Source organism: Dermochelys coriacea, chromosome 4 (assembly GCF_009764565.3).
Source record: "Dermochelys coriacea isolate rDerCor1 chromosome 4, rDerCor1.pri.v4, whole genome shotgun sequence".
NCBI lineage: Eukaryota > Metazoa > Chordata > Testudines > Dermochelyidae > Dermochelys > Dermochelys coriacea.
This window is the reverse complement of record NC_050071.1, coordinates 28,512,299-28,537,113: the sequence shown is the minus strand read 5'-3', so window position 1 is coordinate 28,537,113 and position 24,815 is coordinate 28,512,299. Positions and strand designations below refer to the sequence as shown.

The 24,815-nt window shown below is 37.1% G+C and overlaps 1 protein-coding gene across 4 annotated transcripts in view; it reads left to right on the top strand.

Moving 5' to 3' along the window:
* Positions 1 to 18,803, top strand: part of DNAJB14 (DnaJ heat shock protein family (Hsp40) member B14) — a 33,231-nt gene extending 14,428 nt beyond the window's left edge. For 2 of the 4 annotated variants that reach the window (XM_038399240.2, XM_038399244.2), the window contains 6 exons: positions 4,235 to 4,380; positions 7,143 to 7,328; positions 7,723 to 7,817; positions 9,445 to 9,554; positions 10,505 to 10,677; positions 15,486 to 18,803. In XM_038399240.2, coding sequence (XP_038255168.1) covers positions 4,235 to 4,380; positions 7,143 to 7,328; positions 7,723 to 7,817; positions 9,445 to 9,554; positions 10,505 to 10,677; positions 15,486 to 15,610 — 835 coding nt within the window. In that variant the 3' untranslated portion in view covers positions 15,611 to 18,803. Of the gene's footprint in view, positions 1 to 791; positions 4,381 to 7,142; positions 7,329 to 7,722; positions 7,818 to 9,444; positions 9,555 to 10,504; positions 10,682 to 15,485 lie in introns of those variants that run through there. The other 2 variants (XM_043512837.1, XM_038399241.2) reach the window with 2 other exon arrangements.
* Positions 18,804 to 24,815: the final 6,012 nt, after the last annotated feature.

Genomic DNA, 24,815 nt, shown 5'->3' with positions numbered 1-24,815 from the left:
TTTTCAGGGTATTCCAAATAACTACTTGGAAGATCTCAGTCCCATGGCTTAAACTTTCCCTGTTTAAAGTTCAGCAGACAAGAGATGCAGGATCAGACCCGAAAAGCGGGCTGTCAGGTGCTTTGAGCACAGCATATGACTGAGGATTCCTCTTTGTTGAGCATGCACTGACCCACCACTTTGAAGTTAACATTTCCCTGGGTATACACCATAATCTAATTACACTAGAAGGCAACATCCGGTCATTCAGCATGAAAGGGATAGATAAGCTGAAGACAATGTAGATAATATTAGTTTCTGCAGTATCTCACATCTTTGATCTTAAAGTTAACTGGACATTCTTATACATAATGTAAGGCATGAAAATATTTAGAATCTAAAAGCTAATTTGGTTACAATGGTAAACTTCTAACAGGATACAGGTACACAGGCAAACACATTTAGCATCTACCCTTGATTTCTGTTACTACAAATGAACGGGTTAGTGATTGCTTGTCTAGTACATCTGTTTGATATTCACATACAAGTGAATTGTCCTGATACAATTGTAATGCCTCTTGTTAAGTTGTTATGGGTCATACACAGGTTAGCTCGTTTGCCAGTATCACAGGTGGATACATTCTTTGCCATTCCGCTAGAAGCAGCACTGCAGAACACCTGAAATGGTTCTGTGGACTACCAGAGATCCACAGAACACATGTATTCTGAACTGTTTTTATACACTTTTTAAAACCCCTTTAACGAGGAATTAGTTGTGAAACATGTTAATCCATCCTTCCTGTTCCTTTCAGTGCTGTCAACTGTGGGTATGCAGCTGTCTCTGGCAGCCCCAGAAGAGGAGTCTAAGAAACACAGAAATGTTATATTTTACATTTTTTTTTTAATAAAGCAATTTAAAATGCATAAGGTGTTCCAGGTCTTATATTCTTAAAAAATAATATAAAACCTTAGCACAAGTAAATTGCACAATATCTAAAATTTCCTACTATGATTAGAAATGTTGCTGTGGTTGAGATACATTCTTGTGAAGAATTAGTTGAAGTATTACATCTCTTGCCTTGTCTTGTGTTCTTTTATTCGTACAAGAGGAAGGCTTGGAGGAAGAGTCCTTATTCTGAATTGGAACTATGCCAGTCTGTGAGAATGATGAGATAATAGCAACAAGAATTTTACCAGACAAGATTAAAATTTACTGTAATTGCAGTTTACTTGAATTTAGAAAGTAAGCCAAAAAATTGCCTGAACACATTTCCATTGATCCAAAACTATACCGAAAAGACTGCAAGTCATGTGGCCCTATTGAAGTCCGATCCAATCTTTCTTCATCTGCTTCTGCAAACTCAGTGAAAAGAGAGACCATTTTGCAGTCTTAGTGTAGATGATGAACAAGAACATAGATAAAAGGGTTTAAACAGATAATGTCTCAAATTATTGTCACTGCTTAGGTCAAAAAACTAACTGAAAATGGAAGTATGAGTGTTCATCATGGATTAAAACCAAAAAACAAACAAAGAAATTGGAACATTTATTTAATTAGGTTGTTAGAAATGTGAAGTTTTCAGCAGTCATGTTGACTTCTAAACCAGTGGCTCTCAACCTTTCCAAACTGCTGGACTCCTTCAGGAGGCTGATTTGTCTTGCATGCCACCAAGTTACACCTCATTTAAAAACTACTTTGTCTTATTTTGTAAGCAACAGCATGCTGTTACTGAAAGTGCTTACTTTTTATTTTTACCATAAATTATAAAATCAATGGAATATAAATATTGTACTTACATTTCAGTGTATAGTTTATAGAACATAGTATATAGTATATACAGTCATCTGTATGAAATTTTAGATTTGGACTGACTTTGCTAATGCTTTTTATGTAACATGTTGTAAAACTAGGCAAATATCTAAATGAGTTGATGCTCCCCCTGGAAGACCACTGTATACCGTCTGGGGTACGCATACCCCTGATTGAGCACCACTGTTCTGAACAGTGCAAGCTAGAAGCTGCAATATTTGGTATTCAAGGGAAAAGTGACAGAGGAAAACCCTGCTAGGCTTTATGAAAAAGTTCCTGCAGCAGTTATAAATTGGACAGGCATCAAAGTCCACCTGATTTAAAACTGTCCTGTGGGGGAGTGTCAGCTGTGATATCCTCAAACTCCATCAAAGAACTCCATGAAATCTCTCAGAAAAGCAATCCCACCCTTCACCTCACCACCCTTCCTCTCTTGGCATGACAGCCAGAATTCTGAGGAACATGAATTGTACATCTGTTAGTTTTTTAATGATGTGAAGTGTTGTTTAGATAGTCTTTCTCGTTAAGGTTAATAGTAAGTTACTTGTGAAACAATTGACGTGCTATTACAGACATCTTTGGTTTGGGACAAATGTTTTGCTGTTGGCAATGTATAGTTTTTAATTTCTCTGTCTGTTTACTTCATAGACAATTGGTGTGAATTGAAGCTAAATGTTTTTAAACAATTAAACCTGTGTGTTGTCTTAATTCTATCAGAATTTTTTGTATGCTGTAAAGGTTTTTTGGGGTGAGTAGTATTAGTTGGATGGCATTAGAGTGTTCAAATGTTTTTAATTTTTTTAACACTAACAAACACTGTTAATTCATGGTCATTCATTACCATATAGTGCACCAATGCATGTTTTTCAAGTTGTGTTCATAATAAAAGTAATCCAGGTACTGAAGACTTTAAAGGAAACAATGAATTCAGAAATTAAGGCAAATGCTCTTGTGGTCATCATGCCTAAGCACAGACTCAGTTACTTAAACACAGGAAAAATGATCCCTTGAATGAAACACCACTTGATCAATCTGTGATTTTAACAATACCATGTAAAATGGTCTGACCTGACTTCTTAGGCTAGCATACTTTTACTTGTAGAATTCCCATTGCTGTATAAAATTTCTTCATTTCATGAGCCAGCCAAAGACCTGCTTACCTTTTTACCTATTCAACTTTGGTGATTGGTCTTCACACAGCTTTTGGAGCACTATGGCATTATCACTTTAGAAACTGGCATATTTAAAGTGATACAAACTCCTTGTGTGGATACACTTACAGACCAGTATGAAGGTGCTTATCTTATTCCCATACATTTATAGTGGTATAAAACCCCGAAAGGCAACCCCTTAGTCTGAAGGTAGTGTTAGCCATCTTGCTGCCTACTAGTCAGGAGGCCCCTTGGATGCTTTATTGTTTAATTTCTGGGCATTAACTTTTCTGTTTTTTGCTTGCACCAAATATTTTCTTCCGGTTTTCACCAAATGCCAATGTACTGCAACATTGGCAAACCCTTAGTTTAGTTATAGGGGAGAATCCTGCAGTTCCAAAATACTTTACTTATGTTTTTGAACTCTCTATCCCATAATTCAGTTTGGATTTAAAATTAATGCCCTGCTTTTGATCAAACCTTCCTGTTCCCGTGGATTTAGGGTGCTGTCTGTCCCCTGTGGCTTCTGTCTCCACCTCATTTCTGGGTGTTTTAAAATGCAGCAAATTATTACATCATTGTCCTGATATTACAGTTCCTATCAGGATGAAACAAAGTTTTAAGTATCAAAATTGTTAAGGCTTTCCGTAGAGTTAATGCAATCTTAAGCATTCTAGGTCATCCGAATATAGGATTAGTGCTATTTTATTTATTATTTCTTTGGATTTATGCAAGCAGTTTATAGAAGTAAAATAGGTTTCTGGGATCCACATGTATGCCTGTCTATCAAAATATCTCATGTAATTGCTTAAGCGCATTTCTTCTCTGAAAAATGATTTTTGGAATGGTATTGTGAGGTGGCAATTGATATTTTCTGTCAATGGATATCCAAATCAGATCTTCTGTTTATATATAAAAACATATTTTTCTGACTACCCATCCTGCTCAGTCAAATTGGGTTATTTCTGATTGATGGTAGCATTAGCAAAAAAGATGATCTGATTCTGTGGAAGTTGTGCAAGCTAGAACAGAATCCAGTTCCCTCTCTTACAGTTGTATTAGCTTCATAGCATAAAAAGGATTAAAAAGAATAATCTCTGAGTACACTAAATAATGTGTACATAGCAAAATAACCTTTGTGCAAGAAGGTGCAATTTTTATAAATTAATTTATAGAATATCTTTAGTTATATAAATATGCTAATTTTGATATCTGCTGTGACTTCTGTTTTCAGTTATATTCAACTGTATTGTGTTTAGATATTTGAAATCTTTTTGCTTACTCTTTTCTGCAGTATAAAGAAAAGTAAAAATTATTATGAAGTACTCAGAGTGTCAAAAGATGCAGGTGAAGAAGACTTGAAGAAGGCTTATCGAAAGCTTGCTTTGAAATTTCATCCAGACAAAAACCATGCACCTGGAGCAACAGATGCTTTTAAAAGTAAAAGTTTTTATAATTAAACTTTGTACGTGGAGAAAGTCTTCTAGACTATAAGGGGCCCATCTACTGTACAGAACTAGCTGTGTTAAAGCACAGTGGTTTAGTACTGATTAATCTTATCCACATAGAATGGACCAAGCAACAGTTTGTTGTGTAGGTCAAAAAGGACCCTTAAATAATTACTTTTTTGGAAAATGATTGGTCGTATGTATAAACTAAGGGACATTTCAGTGTATGCATGTAAATAAAAATGGTTAATTTAATATGAAGACATTTTACATGTTTTTGCATACTATGCCATCATAACATTTACATATTTACCAGTGCTTTTGGTCCGTGGGGCATTTGTAGTAAGAACAGTACTTATTGGTGGTAGCTGTTACAAAACCATGTTTTCAGATATTTCTATCTTGTAGCATCCTGACTTAAAAGAACACAAAATGAGAGACGAATTTGCATTATTTAGTATATATCTATATTGGCAACAAAAGGTTTATAATAACATATTAATTAATATAATTAATTTATCTTATGAACACAAGTAATTTGTTTTTCAGTGTAAACATTGACATTTGCCATTCCAAGCATCTAGACTGACTATGCAAAATCACATCAAGAAAGTTCATGCTTGGTTTAATGCCAGTGCAGTTTGATGAGGTATAAATTTGATTGTGCCTTTGCTATTGGAGGTTTAAAAAAAAAAGCAGTTTGCATCGAAGTGCAGTTTTCACTCAGTCACATGATATGATATTACCTTTTTCTTAGAGTTTTGTGTGTATAACTTTTTTTTTTTTTCAGACAAAAACAGAATTGTTCAAAATGGACCAAATTCCTACTGCCTTTTGACCAATTCTTAGCTCAATTTAATATCCAGACAGCTAGGACTGCCAAGGTTTCTCCTGGATCAGGCTAAATTGCTGATGGGAAAGGTTTTGGCAAAAAAGCATCCTTTAATATTGCATGAATACTTGAAGGAAAATGTGAACTTTTCCGAAATAATTGTTTTTCCTCAAGTGAAATCTAACTATAGTATTTTTTTTTCATTTTACATGGTCTTTTGGTGATGGAACAAATCAAAACACTACCAAGGCTCTTATTTCTAGTTTAAGCCCTGAACAAAACTTTCTGTGTAGACTTGCCCAAGAGTACTAATTATGACACATTAAGGGTTTAAGATGGGAAATAACTTGATTGCTATGAGTAATCTAATTGCTGCTAATTGTCTTAATATAGTTACACGTGTTTTTGATAGCTAAACTTTATTCTATAAATTGTATTTGTTTTAAAAAGTCACTGTCAAATTTAAAAATTGTTTTACATTTTTTCACCTTGTGACTAATAATACTTTCAAGTACAGCGGACCCTCACTAGAGCGCACATCGCTAGAGCGCGGATTTGCATATAGCGTGGGCACAGTGATGGATCCCAAATTTAAATATTTAAATTGGGATCCATGATAACACGACCCCTGTTATAACGCGGTTAACTCATGGATCCCGAACCCCACGTTCTAACGAGGATCTGATGTATTAACTTCAAGATTTCCAAAATCAAATTTCACTATTTCACTCTTCATTCAGGTTGCATATTTTAAACTAAATTACTTGTCTTCTGGTTCTTCAGCAAATGCATGTTACTTCAGTGTATGGGTTGAACATGGTGCTGGGGAATGTTGGAGTCTCGACTGCTTTAATAGAAGTGTGTATTTTTCTTAACATTTCAGAAGTATCATTTGATCAGTCTCTGGAATACTGCCAGACCACATATTTTACTAAGTTGTCCAAGGGCTTATTCTTTTTATTTTAAGAACATTGATCAGGTTGTCTTTTTATTTCCTCTAAATTCTGTTTATAAAAAAAACACAACTTTTTGAATTGCTGTGATCAGTTATTAGCAGTTTGTGATCGTTCGTGGCACAACATAGGCAAAAGTTCTTTAAAAAATACCTTGTCTAAAACATTTTTTTGCAATAAGTTTTCTTCATGTGTATTTGTTATGAGCTGACTGACTTCTTTCTAATTTCTCTCCACTACTGAGGATGTCAAACTCTCACCACCATCTTTACCATGAGGCAGAGTAACCCTGATAACTGTATTTGAAGTGTGTGTCCTATAGCAGGATTTCTGTGTAATCTCTTGTAGCTTGGTCTGTCATTTAAAAGCAGCACTGCTAGCAGTGTCACATGACAGTGTAAAAAAATATGGCTCTAGCTGCACCTCAGTAACCAAGATCAAGCACACACAGGTCAGATAATTTCAAAAGTTAAGGTTGATTCACTAATATTAACTCTCATATTGCATGTGTAGTATTTTCTATTTCTTTCTCTTATTGAATGTAAATCTTAATATATTATGCCTATTAATGTAACCCATAAAATATACAGAAGTCGCTGCATGGTAGAGCTAATGTTGTTGCATCAAGCCAAATCTTGCAATTACCTGACTTTTGAGTTCACATTAAAGCTATGTTTTTTAAATTGCAACGAGGGGGAAATATTTCAGCAGATGAAGAGATTCCTTTGAAGATATAAACGTAACTGTCCAGCCTTCTATAGCTACTTTACCATGATACAGAGCCTTGGAGGGAGTAGGAAACCTAAGATGTTTCTGGACACCCTGTTCCACTGCACTTGATTTTGTAATGTACAGTATCACCTATGAATGATGCTAATCTTCAGCAAGTTCTTGACTGAAATTACAACTGTAATTACAGAACAGCTCTTATTGTTCATTTGTGTGAGCACTCCGTGTTCCCTGTTTCAGAGATTGGAAATGCATATGCTGTGCTGAGCAATCCAGAAAAACGAAAGCAATATGACCTTACAGGCAGTGAAGAGCAAGCATGCAATCACCCTGGCAATGGTAGATTTAATTTCCACAGAGGTTGTGAGGCTGATATTACTCCAGAGGATTTATTCAATATGTTCTTTGGAGGAGCGTTTCCATCAGGTATTTACTCATTAATATTTCATAGGTATTTATCAGAGCTGCACCACTGAGTTCATATGATGATTTTTAGAATATTTAATCAAAACTATTATTTTCCTAATCTACTATAAGCAATTTTTCCTCTGTATATTGCTACAATTTCCTTTTCTGATTGCTGTGGTGACCTCAAGAGTACATGAAATCATAAATTCATAAATATTGTAAGTTTTCAAAAATAAGACCTAGTTTATTTAATGCAAATTTCAAAATATAAGAAGTTTAAATATGAGCTATTTTAAATGTCTCACTCTGTATATTAATTCCCCAGTCTATAGTCATCAAGGCATTTTAGTTTCTTACACAACTTGTGTGTTTATAACAGGTGTTTCTTGACTGTTGATGCTTCTTTTTATAGGTAGTGTGCATTCATTTTCTAATGGTCGAGCTGGCTACAGTCATCCTAATCAACACCGTCATAGTGGACATGAGAGAGAAGAGGAGAGGGGTGATGTATGTTTGAGTGGTTTTGACCTGAATCTACTGCTAGAGAAAGAAGATTATAGTCGTATACATGGCATGATTGCAGGGGAATCTTTTGCTCTGTAGGAACGCCTGAATTTGCAAGTGAAATATTTTTACAGGGAAAGCCTAGCTCCTTTGGTAAACAGACATGAAGATTTGCATAAGGTGCGGTAAACAGAACAAAAGATCCCAAACTAACATCCTAAATGATTTAAGCTAGTTTCTGGTCACTAAGAGCTTGTATGTACTTGAAAATTAATTTGGATTGAGCAGGGCAGATTGATTTAAATCACCAAGTGGAAATCATTGATTTAAATAATTTTAATGAACTTTTCCATCTGTACTTCAGTTATTTTCTAAAGAAAGTTGCATTCTCATTGGTTGATATAACTATTAACATATTTTGATTTACAGCTAAATAAGAGTCTTTACATTAGATGTGGTACATCTTTTTGCTACCTAGGAGGGTACAACTATAGGCATTTATTTCAGCAATTATATAACATAATGTTTTCAGGTTATTAATTTTACATTTATTATGTTAAAAATAGTGACTGATACATCGCTTATGTACTATGTAAATAATTTTTGCTCATGATTTGTCTAGCTGAATTAGGATGGTAACTGGAATTTAATTTAACACCATAAAACCGCTATATAATTTATTAAAACAACACTAAATGTTTTGGATATATAAACTTCTCTTATCAAAACATGTTACACATTTACAACTAAATTTTAATAAGTTTAGGCCTCAATTTAATACAAAATATATAGATTTCATTTTTAAATGGGTTTATTTTTAAAAAGGAACTTATAATTTTAAATAACAAAATAAAAAAAATCCAATTTAAAAAGTCCAATCTTTTTTCACCTTGATATTAAGGTAGGAAGTTAATTTAAAACACAATAGCTACTCCTGAGAATAACTTCATATTTGGACACTCTTGTTCTGGAATAAGAGTGCCTTATTCACATTTATCCTAAACTACTTTAAAAATGGATTAAGTTAAGAGCATTCACACATGCAGTTACTTAAGAATAGCTGTTCTGGACTAATTTCAGAATAGCCCTAAGTGTGGCGTGCTGTGTACCTGCATTTAGCTACTTATTTGACATCTATATAAACCTGGTCCAGTCCATTAAATCAGTGAAAAGACTCATTGACTTCAGTGGTCGTTGAATTACATCTCTGGAGTTTTAAATGCATCTCTTCGGTGTTATATGATGCAATATGTATTGCATTCCTGTTAACTAACTAATGCCATTTATACTTAGGTTGTAAACTGTTGGGATAGGGAAAGCCTTTTTCTTGTGTGTGTGTGTGTGTGTGTGTGTGTAGTGTCCAGCACAAATGGGGTTCTAATATTTGATTGGGGTCTTTGGGCACTATTAGAGTACAAATAATAATTATAAATGATTTTGGGGTACGGATATCTGACAGTGCTTAAAATTTGTAATTTGTCTACAAAGCAGTTGGTCTTTTGGATTTTTAGGTTATTGGTATAGTGTTCAATCTTAAAAAGCAAATCCCAGATTAAACCCTGCCAAATTTGCATATTATCTTGATCCCGATTTTATGAAATGCCCAAATCTTATTTGTTCTGTTCCATAGGGAGGCTTTTCTGTGTTCATCCAGCTGATGCCTATTATTGTATTGATCCTTGTCTCTTTGTTGAGCCAGTTGATGGTTTCTAATCCTCCTTATGCCTTGTACCCAAGATCGTAAGTAATGCTGATTAAATTTGTTAAAAAAATACTTCTCCATTTTTAAAATGGCCTTTTTATTCCTTTGCATGGCTTTTTAACATCTGCTTTGCAGAGTCATCTTCTACTTGCATCAAGTCAGGCAGTTGACAAAAACAACCTCCTGACCTGTGGTGTTAAGGTCTGAATTATAATGAAAGCTGGAGAAATTCTCTATTCCCCCTTTTCCCCCAGAGTAGACTTTGTTACAATATTTTATCCCTGCCTGTCTGGAAGGGAATACAGGTGTTGAAACTAGTATCTATTTCAGATGGAAGGGTATCTAAAACTCCATTTTTTTTTTCTTGAAAGAAATAACTCCTTTGACAAATGATGCAGGAGGTAAATTGCTCTCACTGCTTGAAGGGTTCTCACTCTCTTGCAGAACTGCTGAACTTCATAGAAGGAAGCTCCTTCTCCTGCAGCATTTGAGCTCCATAGGAGAGAGATGTTCTTCCCTTTTGAGACTAAGCTCCTGTGATACAAGCACCACTCCTCCAGAGCACGCACAAACCATGAGTTTTTAATCCACAATATGCCAGTATGCAGGTGGATTTCTCAAGGGCTGCAGTAAAACATTTTAGAGTGAAATGCTGCAGGCTGGGAACCTCATTTTTTGTTTTGCCAGGTTCCAGTGTTGGTTGGTTGTTTTATACTTATTTATTTATAATGTTTTAAAACAAAGATGACTTACTAAAATTACTTTTGGAGATGGAGAGAGGTAAAAGGAAGAAGTTCTGTTTTCATATGAATGTAAACATTTTTTTCTGTTAAACATGACACTCCCACTGCTTTTCATTACAACTCTGACTTTTCTGTACCTTGAAATAGTGTATTCAGTGAAACCTTATTGCTACTAACCAATGGCAACATTTGAAACATACATATTGTGTATATAAAAAAAAAAATAACACATGTGTCTCTTACAGTGGTACAGGGCAGACCATCAAAATGAAAACAGAAAACCTGGGTGTCATTTATTATGTCAGCAAGGACTTCAGAAATGAATACAAAGGAGCGTCATTACAGAAGGTGGAAAAGAGTGTGGAAGAGGACTATGTGTCTAACATTCGAAATAACTGTTGGAAGGAGAGGCAGCAAAGTAAGTTTACCCAATGAGTAATGTTTGGCACTTCTCAAAAAGATGCATTACCATGAAAAGCTTATTTCTGTATTAGAATAGAATGAAGTGACTATTTTTACTAAAGTGTTTACATGTGATTTGCATGAAAGAATCAATACAAAGGCCAGTCTTTCACATTTGTTGCATTTTAAAAGTACACCAAGTAGTCTGTGTTAATTCCCAAGGTTTTTATTTGATGACTGAAGGAAACTGCCACCTACAAAACGATAGATTCCTTGTTCTGTTAACTGACCATTTCTTAGAAAGTGAATTGCTGTAAATTTTTGGCATTGAATGACACTTATTAATTTGACTACATTAATAATGGGAAAGAAGGAAAACTTACTTTGACCTGAGGTCTTGAACTTCCTATATTTAGTCCTGGACCACACTAAAAATGACACATTGAAATTTCAGTGTCATGTACATCTTTGGGGTCCAAATTAAATGTTTCACTTTCTATCATTTTATCTCCCTTCCCAAGAACTAGCAACTTGTGCAATATCAGATCTTAAAAATCAGGTTGTTTAGGCTACTAATTTTTTTCTTACCTACATTAATTCAAATATAATTTAACCAGCTACTCTTTAGAAGAGAGAGAGCGCAAATCCAATCCTTTAATACATGTGAGCGACATAAAACATTGTCAGATTGTGAAGGTCAGGCTGCAAAAAATCACATCAAAACTGAAGTGAGTAAGAAAAATGACCTGTTTTTTAACTTCCAATATCTCACAATTTACAGGGACTAGATATTCTTTGGACCAGTACAGATGTTTACAAGACCATGAAGTCTTCCACTCACTGGTCATGGATCAATCAAAAGACACAAACACAAGTTGGATCCCTATTTTTTTGTCCCTCCAAAATAAATTAACATCCTTTAGGTGAAGCTTAGAATTAATTAATTTAGAATCATTAATACTAGAGTTGGACAAAATAATTTTTTCCCATGAAAGATTTTGAACAAACATTTTTCATTCACAGTTTTTGAGAAATTTTGAAATCAAATTTAAAATTTTGAGTTTTGAATTCTGATTTTTTTTTCCCTCTCTCTCCCTCTTCACATTCCCCTTTTTTCCCCCATTGGAAACACTGATGCAATAGAGATTTTTTAAAGTGTGTGAAACTAGGAGGGGGTGCACTTCCGCACTTATTTAAACATGGAAAAATGGAAACTAAACACAAATAATAATTTATTTTTACTTTTTTCACTTTCCATTTTTTTAAGCATATATTCTCCACCTTCTCACGCTAAAAAAACCCCACACTTCTAGCCAACATCATCCTGAAGGGAAAAGTACAAAAAAGACAGAGAGAAAAATAGTTTTTCCCACTTTCTGAGGTTTGTTAATCTCTACTGCCCCTTATGCTTGTTTTTTCAGTAGTAAAAGGTGGGGGGAGTAAATAAGGGTGAGAGGGGGTGGGTGAAGTTTCCAAAAGTAAAAAGCAAAATAATTGTTTTGAAATCTAAACTGAAAGGAGAAACAGTTAGGAATGAAAACTTTTTCATTTTGAAATTTGCTGTCATAAAATGTGGTCAAATAACATTTTCCTGCTTAAAAAAATGGCTTTCAACTAAACCCTATTTTTCTACAGGATACATTTGCTATTTAGAATAGGAAACGTACAAATGTATTTGTAGATTTGAGCTTAAATGTTGATGTGACTTCTCCTTAAAATAATTGCTAAAAAAACAAGACATGCTCGGGTACTAAGATAGTAAGGGTACATAGGTACCATCTCATAATAGATGCAACATGATCTTTTTGTGAAGTAATACCATATTATTGTTTAGTCCCTTTGTTTCTGTTTTACAGCGGGTTTTTGCACAATGCAAGAAGCTGCAAAAAAAAAAAAAAAAAAAAAGGTGGGGAGGGATGTGGAGGGTAGGAATTCTGTAGAAGTTCTCTAAATCAAAAATTGATTTAAAAAATACCCTATCAAAGCAGAGTTGGGGATGGGTTTTGGGCGGGTTATTTTCTTCAATGTCAATTTCAATATTTAATGGAAGTCTCACACATATAATGTGGTTTAAAATAGCAAATCCAGGTAGGGGATCACCATGTGGCTGAACTAAATGGCTGCTGTATGTCTGAGTTCTGAGGGGATAGCAAAGTAATCTGCCTTTATTGATCCCTCATCCCCCATATCCGCTAATCCCCCCCCCCCCCCCCCGAAAGCAGAGCACACGGTTGCAGAGGAAGGACCATTCAAAAACATCCCCAAATTTAAAAAAAAAAAAAAAAAAAAAAACCACCCTCGCTAAGAAGTCCTTCAGGCTCGCAATATGGGGGAGGCCTCTCTGACTTCAATTTGAAGACAAAGCACCCAAAACAAGGAGGAATAAGTGGGTCAGAGAAAATCAACCACCAACCAGGGCAAACATTAGGGAGTAGATCTTTGAGTCTGACTACAAGACATAAGACATCCAAGATTCAAGCAGTAAAGAAAGAAGTTACTGATGTGGAATATTGAGTCACAGTGCTAGAAATGTCTGGCCTAGGACAAACAAGTGAGAGAGAGAGAGATGTAGCATAAATTGGATGATATGGAAAATAGATCAAGGAGAAACAACATTGGACTTAAAGGATTGCCTAAAATCTCTGAAGCAGGAAATCCAATTTGATTTGTAAGAACTTCAGTTACAGAGTTGGAGGTTTTTCGCCTTCCTCTGTAGCATGGGGCATGGTTGACTTGAGGGAGGCTTCTCTGCTCCTTGAAGTCTTTGAACCATGATTTAAGGACTTCAATAGCTCAGACATGGGTGAGGTTTTTCATAGGAGTGGGTGGGTGAGATTCTGTGGCCTGTGCTGTGCAGGAGGTCGGACTAGATGATCAGAATGGTCCCTTCTGACCTTAGTATCTATGAATCAGTCAGAGCTGTGGGGGGTCAGAGAGCACATAGGGTACAGCTCTCTCTACCTGGACCTCTTACCTGTCCTCATTGTGCCATTTCATTGCTATCAGCAGAAAGATTTAATTATGAAAAAAAGCCAGAGGGCATCTGCAGCTTGTACTCAAATGGGGTAAGCTGTAATTTTTCCAAAACCTTTCTGTCCTAACTAGAGCTGTGTGCAGACGATGAATTTTGCAAACACTTCCAAGGTTTTGGAATTTGACTTCATTCTGAATCAGAATGGAAGCCTAAAACTTTACAATGATCTGTGAAGGAAAATTCCTGAAGAAAGTCATTGCAGGTTGATTGAAATGTTTTTTTATGACCATCTAAATGTTTTGTATAGTATATAATACAAAATTTAAAAAATCAAAATAATCATTTCAAAATGAAAAATCTAAATGTTTCATTCCAAAAAGTCGAAATGTGATGTTTCAACAGTAGAACTTTTTTCAGGGGTTTCTTCTGAACTAAAAGTGAAATGAACTTATTTTTTCAAAGTGTTTCAGTTTAGACAGTAGAATGCAGTAGAATATGGTTCCATCAATATTCTCCAACCAGCTCTAGCCCAAGCTTTAAAAAAAGAGGAGAGAGCTAGGGGAGATAATAGTGGCAGTCAGGATGGCGAAGCTCTGCTAAAGATTGGGATTCCTGTTTAAATTCTCATTCAGCTTCCAAAATCAGTATTGTATAGTTAGAGACTTTAAATGAGGGGAAAATACAGTCCAGTTTCTTAGGATAGAAATGCACATTTCAGACATACGAGAGTATACCACAGAGGTAGAAAATAATGATGAGCTGATTAAAAAACTTTGGCAGATTCTGAAGCCCAGGGAAAGGAAGGTAGGAAAAGATAAAATACCCTAGAGTACATACTTGCAACAGCAGAAGTGAAGCTGAACAAGAGAAGAGTCAGAAGTTTCACTCAATTTCATAAAGACTTTGGAAACAATATGTCCTAGATGGTGTAAAGAGGCTCACTCTGTAATATGGTAATGCCCTGTTAAATTGGAGGGATTTGATGATGATTGTCTCATTATGCAGTAATATCATAATTTTGTTTGTGATGTTTACAAGGCATTGATTTTGTAAACCTAATAAAACTTCCTAAATAGCTTTTAAAAACCAAACAAATAGCAAATCCTAAAAATTAGAGTTTCTATATGTGTAATAAGTTATTCCTGCTTTGTATTTTATTTATGAAAATATCTGCTCAGTGTTCAATGGTGGGTTTTTTAGATGTCATTCTTTGCTATTTAAAAACTTCTTTCCAAAACTGTTTGTCTTTAATTAATGACTTATTAGTTAGAATTTTAATCTGAGACTAAAAAAGAGATGTTATGCAATTCAGATACTCCACAATGCAGGAGCTCCTATAAAACAGAACACGGGAATTATTTTATGCCTGATAAACTGGCATATTTCGTGAGCTGGACAACTAGGTCTAAAAGACATTTAACTCTCAGAATGGATTTTGAACACTGCCAGGGTAACTAGAGGTGTATCATTAAGATCACACAGAAGATCACTGACCACAGAGGTGAAGTGGTCAATATCTTTATTGGTGTGCAGTAAGTAAGCAAGTAATGGGGGATAGGGAATCTCTCTGAAATCAGAAAGTACGGATTGAAATATAAGAACACTGAAAGTCTGTTACCAGCATTGCACTTCAAACTGGCAAGCAATGCTGATGGAAATCCAGCAGAGGGAAGCCTGCAATAAAACGACACATTGATGTCACTATGATTATCAATTGGAAGCAGCAAACAGAATGATGCAAGGTGTGAGGAGGATTTAGATGTCAGATGTTTGGGGTAGTTCTGAGTGAGAGAGAGTCCTGCATACACGTGCAATTACTACTTTAACCCTAAAAATCTTTCTTTTTTAAGAAACAGACTTGCTGTACGCAGCAAAAGTGTACCGAGATGATCGCCTCCGAAAGAAAGCAGACTCCTTGCCCATGGACAACTGCAAAGAACTAGAAAGGCTCACCAGTATCTATCGAGGAGGATGAACTAGAATTTTACCCGTGCATCGTTAAGTACGCTATTATATCTCTCCTGTCAAGTGAGAAGAGATTTAGTTTCATCCTGAAAGTTGAAAAGAGGGTGGATGTAAAACTCTACTGTGTAGCTGTTTCCAGAATCCCTATGATGAAATATCATTTAATGGCTTCTTTACCTACTATGAAATATAGAACAAAGTCAGTTTACATATTTTAATTGTTTAGATTTTACTTCAAAGGTTTCCATGAATTCTTTCAGCAGAGAGAGTAGCTCAGAAAGGATGCCATGCTTGTAGAGACTTAGTCATAGTGGTTCTCCTCTAACATATTTGTCATGTAAATATCTATGGAAAGAACACTTTCTGTATATACAAGTTAAATGACTTTCTATTTAAAATCTCAGAAATTTAGCTCCATAAAACATTTTGTTTCACTGATGAAATAAATAGTATGACTACATCACTCCTTATTCAGATGTCAAGTGTGTGTAGTTTAAACAAAAAATGTTAAACACTTTATCTCTAACTTTATGTAAAATCTTCAGGCTTTACCAGCTTAGAGGAACTTGATATTTTTAAAATATAGCAGTGTATATTCCTAAATATATGTTGGGATAAATTAATTTGGTGTAGAGTAGCAGTTAGCTGTTGTTGTTTTTAAGAATTTCTGACCAATACTAAGAAAACCAAGAGCTTCACTAATCTCTTTTAAAAGTAAATATTTGCAAAGTGCTATACAGAAGTTATGAACATTGCTTTTAGTACTTGGAGTAATTTACAGCAACTCTGCCCTTTGGTATTTCAGTAGTATACAAGTCCATAAGCATGTTGAACATGCATTCCCAGGTTCCTTATTTTTCACTGAAAAGGTAGAGGGAAAACCTGCAATAGTAATTTCTCCCTCTCCTCTGGGGAGATTCGCAGTTTCTCATTTCAAGCTAGTATCTTAAAACTGATTCCTTTTCACTCAACACAAGTGGAATAGGAAAATCACTGCTCAAGTCAAGCGTTGTGCCTTTTAACACTTCTGACAATTAACTATTAAATGCTTAGCTGCCTTGTAACATTCTGCTGTGATCAGAGCCCCACAAATTTGATCGAGTACAGGAACAAGAGGAAGTTACAAGATATAAAGTTGTTTCAGTCCAGAATCTTGCTGGATGGTCTTCCGATAGATGAGAAAACATACCATTTAACTATTAAATACAATAAAGTATAATTTAATTCCATGGACTGAACATGTAAATTATATGTATCCACACATGCTGTCACAAATAAAGGGGCATTCTGAAAAAGCTGGATACAGGGTATTTGATGCCGATAGAAAGAAATGAGTAGGTGCTTTGAGTGTAGTAGGTGAAATTTCTACATCATTGTACTGTTTGTCAATGGAACATAGCAAAATATTTTGTCTTTCATTTGTGAATGTTGGCTGTTTGGTAATAAGGGCAGTCCATTGTTTTAGAGAATTTCTCTCTCTAAATTTATCAGATTGCGGGGAGGCAAATTCTGCTCTCTGATTATAACAGTGTAGCTACTTAACTGAAGTCAGTGCCCTATTCAACTTCATTGGGCTTACTTTGGATTTACACAGGTGTACTTTGTGAGCATAATTAGTCCTTAGAGCCACATTAAATGCTGCTAATTTGAGTGGACCTTAAGCCTTTTGTGTTTACCTTTTCTAAAGTGTCTCCCTGGAAGTGCCCAGTATTGTATATGGTGGTGTAACATGGAACAGGCTGGCTGGTGACGTACAAAGCTAATAGCCAAACCAAAACATTCTTCCTCTTTTGGAAGACGTAATGTTCATAGTAGAAATCAAAGGTGAACTTCAAAGCGAAGAGCTGAAAACTGAAGCGAAGCAGGATTTCTGTGCTGAATGTCCCCACTAGTCAGGTTTTGGGGCAAGGAGAGAGGAATGATGTATCACATTCATCTATTTATTTTAGAAATCATCCAAATGTTTGCAGTTTGCCTTAGAAGTAAAGAAAGCCATCAAATGTGGATTACCTAAATTCTAAAAGTATCCCGAAAGCATCATAAATATGCTGATTTGGAGAACGTAACATCAAAGAACTTGTCAAATTCTCTAGATAGTCATAATAGAGGAATTTTTTCAATGGTCTTGAGCAAATGCACTGGCCTCCTGCTTCACAGATATGCCTGTATGCTTGTAGGTGCCTTTTTTCAGTGAACACAAAGGGAAATGATTTCATAGAGTATTTATAAAATATTGGGGCTGTGAAATCAGTTAAGAAATATTTTTAATAAAGCTGCTTACAATAAACCTGTAGTTACTGCACAGTTAGAACTAGGCTGCTACATTCCATTGAATTATAAATTATTAGAAAAATAATTACCTTTCTAAGCATATTCCATTTAAAAAACATGTTTTGATTGGTTGAAAAAATGCTGCTTAACACTTGATAGATTAAGTATTTGCAGTCTCTTACTAAGACCAGGGTATGGGGACTGGGGAAGCATGGGTATTACTTCCTATACCTGCCTAACTTAAAGGTGATCTGCAAGGATTCTTTTAAAGTTGGCCATGTGTCCTGTTTTGCTTCTTTGTAATGTATTTTAAAAATAAAAGTCTGGGGGTTTTTACTTTTTAAAAAAAAAAAACTTTATCAGGAATTTCAAGTCTCCTTTTCCTTGGTTTTGCTGAAGGATCTTTTGGGTAGCTCAAATTATGTTTCTTGTGAGCAAGATGTTAATTGAAGGGATAAATATCCTCTCTCAAAAATGTTAATTAGTCGTGAGTTAAATATTATCATAAAACCAAACCAGAGTTTTAAGCAGCCTGACTAAAAATCCCTGCACTTTTTAGCTGCTCAGATTTTACTCTGGACTCTTGTGAGTCAGTCACTTCACTAGTCCTCCAGTCACCATAGAGTTTTCCAGCTTGCACAGAACCTGAATTTCTCAACTGAAAAACAAGCTGAGAAAAATCATTTAACAAAACAGATCCTTATAGGCTAACTTGATATATAATAAAGAAGCAAAAACAAGCCCATTTATTTCCTTTGCAAAGATGACCTTTAAAAAAAATCCCCACAACATAACACCTACGTTTTAGTCAGTGGAGAACCCTGATTTGTTACCAGTTTAAGGTAATATATATTTTGCACATTTGGTAAACATTTCAGTAGAAGTTCTGTTTGTTTACCTAAAAACAAACTTAAAAGTGAATTTAGGACTTTTTTTTAAACAAAAAAAAAACTTATTTGTAAGATTACAAAAGACAAAGTTTATAGCCATTAAAATATAGTTAGCACTTTATTTTAAAGCAAGGATCTCAAACTCGGATCACTACAAGGGCCACATGAGGACTAGTACGTTGGCCCGAGGGCTGCATCACTGAAACCTTTTCATACAATGATACAAAAGTATAGTCAAAAATGAAGAGTAATATAGTATGCTATTAAAAGTCAGTGTAGTAACTTTTTAAAAACTGTAATGCGAAGAGGGGTTTTAATAAAATATAAACACCTGTAACTATTCCTTATGTGGTCAGTAACACTGAGGATGATCTACATTAACAGTCTATCAACACAGCTGTAATGGCAGGAACTTTTTAAAGTAACTATACATACAAAATATGTTGCCACTTTTAACAAACATTTTTCCCAACTACTTACAGCAAAGAATCACATGCTGAACTTCATACCTCAGACTCCTCATTTAGCCCCGCCCCTGCCCTGCCTCTTCCCAGCCCCCATTCCAACCCCTTCCCCAAAGTCCCTGCCCCAACTCCGCCTCCTCCCTGCCCCTATTCCAACCCCCTTCCCCAAATCCCTGCCCCAGTCCTGCCTCTTCTCTGCCTCCTCCCGAGCGCGCCACGTCCCTGCTTCTCCCCCTCCCTCCTGGAAAGTCCTAAGTGCTGCCAAACAACTGTTTGGCGGCAGGAAATGCTGGGAGGTAGGCGGAGGAGCAGGGAGGAGGGGGGCCTGGGAGTTTGGCTGCCAGTGGAGTCAGCGCCTATGATGGGCCGCAGGAAATAATTCCGCGGGCTGCGTGTTTGAGACCCCTGTTTTAAAGGGACAGAGTCAACTTTAAAACTTCCCTCTGGAAATTTTTGTCCTGTTGTTGTTACAAGTAAGAGTGCTATTATGATGAAGGGGAAAAACAATATCTATTTTTCAAGTTTGTTTATTTTGTAGTAGTTTCACTGACTGACTCGCTATTACAGGAGAATCAGCGTCCTCTGTGTGGGTCTTTCACATAGCAACAAGTAGAGGAATACATAGGAAAATGCAATAGTAAAATGAAAAACTGATGGAAACTCAAAGGTAGGCATCATTACCTGAAACTTTCACCCTTTTTATTTAATTCACCAAAGCGATCATAAGAATGGTCGTACGGGATCAGACCAAAGGTCCATCTAGCCCAGTATCCTGTCTTCCAACAGTGGCCAATGCCAGGTGCCCTAGAGAGAATGAACAGTACAGGTAATTCATCAAGTGATCCATCCCTTCTCCCATTCCCAGCTTATGGCAAACAGAGGAGGGACACCATCCCTGCCCTCCTGGCTAATGGCCATTGATGGACCTATCCTCCATGAACTTATCTAGTTCTTTTTTGAACCCTGTTGTAGTCTTGGCCTTCACCACATCCTCTGGCAAAGAGTTCCACAGGTTGAATACGTTGTGTGAAGAAATACTTCCTTTTGTTTGTTTTAAATCTGCTGCCTATTTAATTTCATTGGGTGACCTTTAGTTCTTGTGTTATGAGGAGAAGTAAATAACACTTCCTTATTTACTTTCTCCACACCATTTATGATTTTATAGAGCTCTATCATATCCCCCCTTAGTTGTCTCTTTTCAAAGCTGAAAAGTCCTAGTCTTATTAATCTTTCCTCATTTTTGTTGCCCTTTAATGTATCTTTTCTAATTCCAATATATCTTTCTTGAGATGGGGCGATCAGATCTGCATACAGTAATCAAGATGTGGGCATAACAGGGATTTATATAGAGGCAACATGATACTTTGTTTTCTTTTCTGTGCCTTTCCTAATGATGCCCAACATTCTGGTCACTTTTTTGACTGCTGCTGCACATTGAGTGGATGTTTTCAGAGAGCTATCCACAATGACTCCAAGATCTCTTTTTTTGAGTGGTAACAGCTAATTTAGACCCCATCATTTTATATGTTGGGATTACATTTTCTAATGTGCATTACTTTGCATTTATCAACACTGAATTTCATCTGCCATGTTGTTGCCCAATCACGCAGTTTTATGAGATCCCTTTGTAACGCTTGTAACTCTTTGGAATTAATTATCTGGAGTAGCTTTGTATCATCTGCAAATTTTGCCACTTCACTGTTTACCCCTTTTTCCGAATCATTTATTAACTTGTTGAAAAGGACTGATCCCAGTACAGACTCCTGGGAGGACACCACTACTTACCTCTCTCCATTCTGGAAACTGACCATGTATTCTTACCTTTTGCTTTCTATCTTTTAACCAGTTACCAATCCATGAGAGGACCTTCCCTCTTATCCCGTGACAGTTTACATTGCTTAAGAGCCTGCATTGCAACCTTCTCAGTTTCTTTTCCAAAGGGAACAAACATCACATTCCATAGATATATTGTAGGTGTGATCAAAATCTTTCATTATTTAAACCCCGTTTTCCTGTCCTTTGTAGTACTTGTGGTGTCACTCTAGCAGAAACCAGAAAACGTGGAGCTCAGATTTCTCAGGACCTTGGAAGAAATTTTGCTGAAGATGTAGTGCTTAATAACAATTTTACATAGCCAAATACTTTTCCCCCTCTTGGTGAAGCTGCTTTCATTGAAATCAGTGGCAAAATACCATTTCATTGAACTCAGTGGTAAACATCATTTATTAAATACAATACAGTATAATTTAATTCCATGGACGGAGTATGTATGTTCTGTCTATCCACACATGCTGACAAATTAAAGGACTTCCTGAAGCTGTGGGATACTGGGTACATGATGCCTGTAGAAAGAGTGAGAGAGTGTTTGAGTTAGAATCATAGAATCATAGAATCATAGAATATCAGGGTTGGAAGGGACCCCAGAAGGTCATCTAGTCCAACCCCCTGCTCAAAGCAGGACCAAGTCCCAGTTAAATCATCCCAGCTAGGGCTTTGTCAAGCCTGACCTTAAAAACCTCTAAGGAAGGAGATTCTACCACCTCCCTAGGTAACGCATTCCAGTGTTTCACCACCCTCTTAGTGAAAAAGTTTTTCCTAATATCCAATCTAAACCTCCCCCATTGCAACTTGAGACCATTACTCCTCGTTCTGTCATCTGCTACCATTGAGAACAGTCTAGAGCCATCCTCTTTGAAACCCCCTTTCAGGTAGTTGAAAGCAGCTATCAAATCCCCCCTCATTCTTCTCTTCTGCAGACTAAACAATCCCAGCTCCCTCAGCCTCTCCTCATAAGTCATGTGCTCTAGACCCCTAATCATTTTCGTTGCCCTTCGTTGTACTCTTTCCAATTTATCCATATCCTTCCTGTAGTGTGGGGCCCAAAACTGGACACAGTACTCCAGATGAGGCCTCACCAGTGTCGAATAGAGGGGAACGATCACGTCCCTCGATCTGCTCGCTATGCCCCTACTTATACATCCCAAAATGCCATTGGCCTTCTTGGCAACAAGGGCACACTGCTGACTCATATCCAGCTTCTCGTCCACTGTCACCCCTAAGTCCTTTTCCGCAGAACTGCTGCCGAGCCATTCGGTCCCTAGTCTGTAGCGGTGCATTGGATTCTTCCATCCTAAGTGCAGGACCCTGCATTTATCCTTATTGAACCTCATTAGATTTCTTTTGGCCCAATCCTCCAATTTGTCTAGGTCCTTCTGTATCCTATCCCTCCCCTCCAGCGTATCTACCACTCCTCCCAGTTTAGTATCATCCGCAAATTTGCTGAGAGTGCAATCCACACCATCCTCCAGATCATTTATGAAGATATTGAACAAAACGGGCCCCAGGACCGACCCCTGGGGCACTCCACTTGACACCGGCTGCCAACTAGACATGGAGCCATTGATCACTACCCGTTGAGCCCGACAATCTAGCCAGCTTTCTACCCACCTTATAGTGCATTCATCCAGCCCATACTTCCTTAACTTGCTGACAAGAATGCTGTGGGAGACCGTGTCAAAAGCTTTGCTAAAGTCAAGAAACAATACATCCACTGCTTTCCCTTCATCCACAGAACCAGTAATCTCATCATAAAAGGCGATTAGATTAGTCAGGCATGACCTTCCCTTGGTGAATCCATGCTGACTGTTCCTGATCACTTTCCTCTCCTCTAAGTGCTTCAGGATTGATTCTTTGAGGACCTGCTCCATGATTTTTCCAGGGACTGAGGTGAGGCTGACCGGCCTGTAGTTCCCAGGATCCTCCTTCTTCCCTTTTTTAAAGATGGGCACTACATTAGCCTTTTTCCAGTCATCCGGGACTTCCCCCGTTCGCCACGAGTTTTCAAAGATAATGGCCAAGGGCTCTGCAATCACAGCCGCCAATTCCTTCAGCACTCTCGGATGCAATTCGTCCGGCCCCATGGACTTGTGCACGTCCAGCTTTTCTAAATAGTCCCTAACCACCTCTATCTCTACAGAGGGCTGGCCATCTCTTCCCCATTTTGTGTTGCCCAGCACAGCAGTCTGGGAGCTGACCTTGTTAGTGAAAACAGAGGCAAAAAAAGCATTGAGTACATTAGCTTTTTCCACATCCTCTGTCACTAGCTTGCCTCCCTCATTCAGTAAGGGGCCCACACTTTCCTTGGCTTTCTTCTTGTTGCCAACATACCTGAAGAAACCCTTCTTGTTACTCTTGACATCTCTTGCTAGCTGCAGCTCCAGGTGCGATTTGGCCCTCCTGATATCTTTCCTACATGCCCGAGCAATATTTTTATACTCTTCCCTGGTCATATGTCCAAGCTTCCACTTCTTGTAAGCTTCTTTTTTATGTTTAAGATCCGCTAGGATTTCACCATTAAGCCAAGCTGGTCGCCTGCCATATTTACTATTCTTTCGACTCATCGGGATGGTTTGTCCCTGTAACCTCAACAGGGATTCCTTGAAATACAGCCAGCTCTCCTGGACTCCCTTCCCTTTCATGTTAGTCCCCCAGGGGATCCTGGCCATCTGTTCCCTGAGGGAGTCAAAGTCTGCTTTCCTGAAGTCCAGGGTCCGTATCCTGCTGCTTACCTTTCTTCCCTGCGTCAGGATCCTGAACTCAACCAACTCATGGTCACTGCCTCCCAGATTCCCATCCACTTTTGCTTCCCCCACTAATTCTACCCGGTTTGTGAGCAGCAGGTCAAGAAAAGCGCTCCCCCTAGTTGGCTCCCCTAGCACTTGCACCAGGAAATTGTCCCCTACGCTTTCCAAAAACTTCCTGGATTGTCTATGCACCGCTGTATTGCTCTCCCAGCAGATATCAGGAAAATTAAAGTCACCCATGAGAATCAGGGCATGCGATCTAGTTAGTAGGTGACAGAGATTGAGTTGCTCTTTGGGGACTTCAATGGGGCTCTGTGTGTGTGGGTGTGGTGGGGGAACAAAAGTTGAATTAGCCATTTGCAGTATCAGGCCCATACAACTTAGCAAAGCCGTCTTTAAATCATTCTTGGCGTACAGTAAAGAACAGTTTAATCTTAAACCTCTGTTCACATTTTTCCCCCATGTAGCCATTTTAATTATACCAGAAGCTCCCATGATCTGTTAATGAGGTAGCTGAAGATTTTACAGGGATCTTATTTCATTGGGAAATCTCTTTAGAAGTTACCGTAGTACACCAAATCCATTATCTTATCCTATGTTCCTCTGATTATTTTTGGTAGGAGAAGGTGGGTCCTCAACTTCCATTAAAACTAATTGCCTTTTTCATATTCTGCAAGAATGATTTTTATCTCTTTATGCCTGAACTGGTAGTTTGTTTGTTTTTAACACAAGGCCAAATATTCAAAAGTATTCCGAATCTGTTGTGGAGCTGGATTTTTCAAAAGAGCGTAACTTTTATTTAGGCCCTTAAAGCAGTCAAGATTTTCAAAAGTTCCCAACACCCAGCAGCTCCTGTTTAGTAAAATAACAGCTATTGGATGCTGAGCACCTTTGAAAATCTGCTCCTATGGTCTTGGGGGAGGGGGTTGAAATTGTTCTTTGTTACAACCATCTGAACAAGCAAAATACTGAATATTCACAACCACTATTTGTACTTATAAAAATAC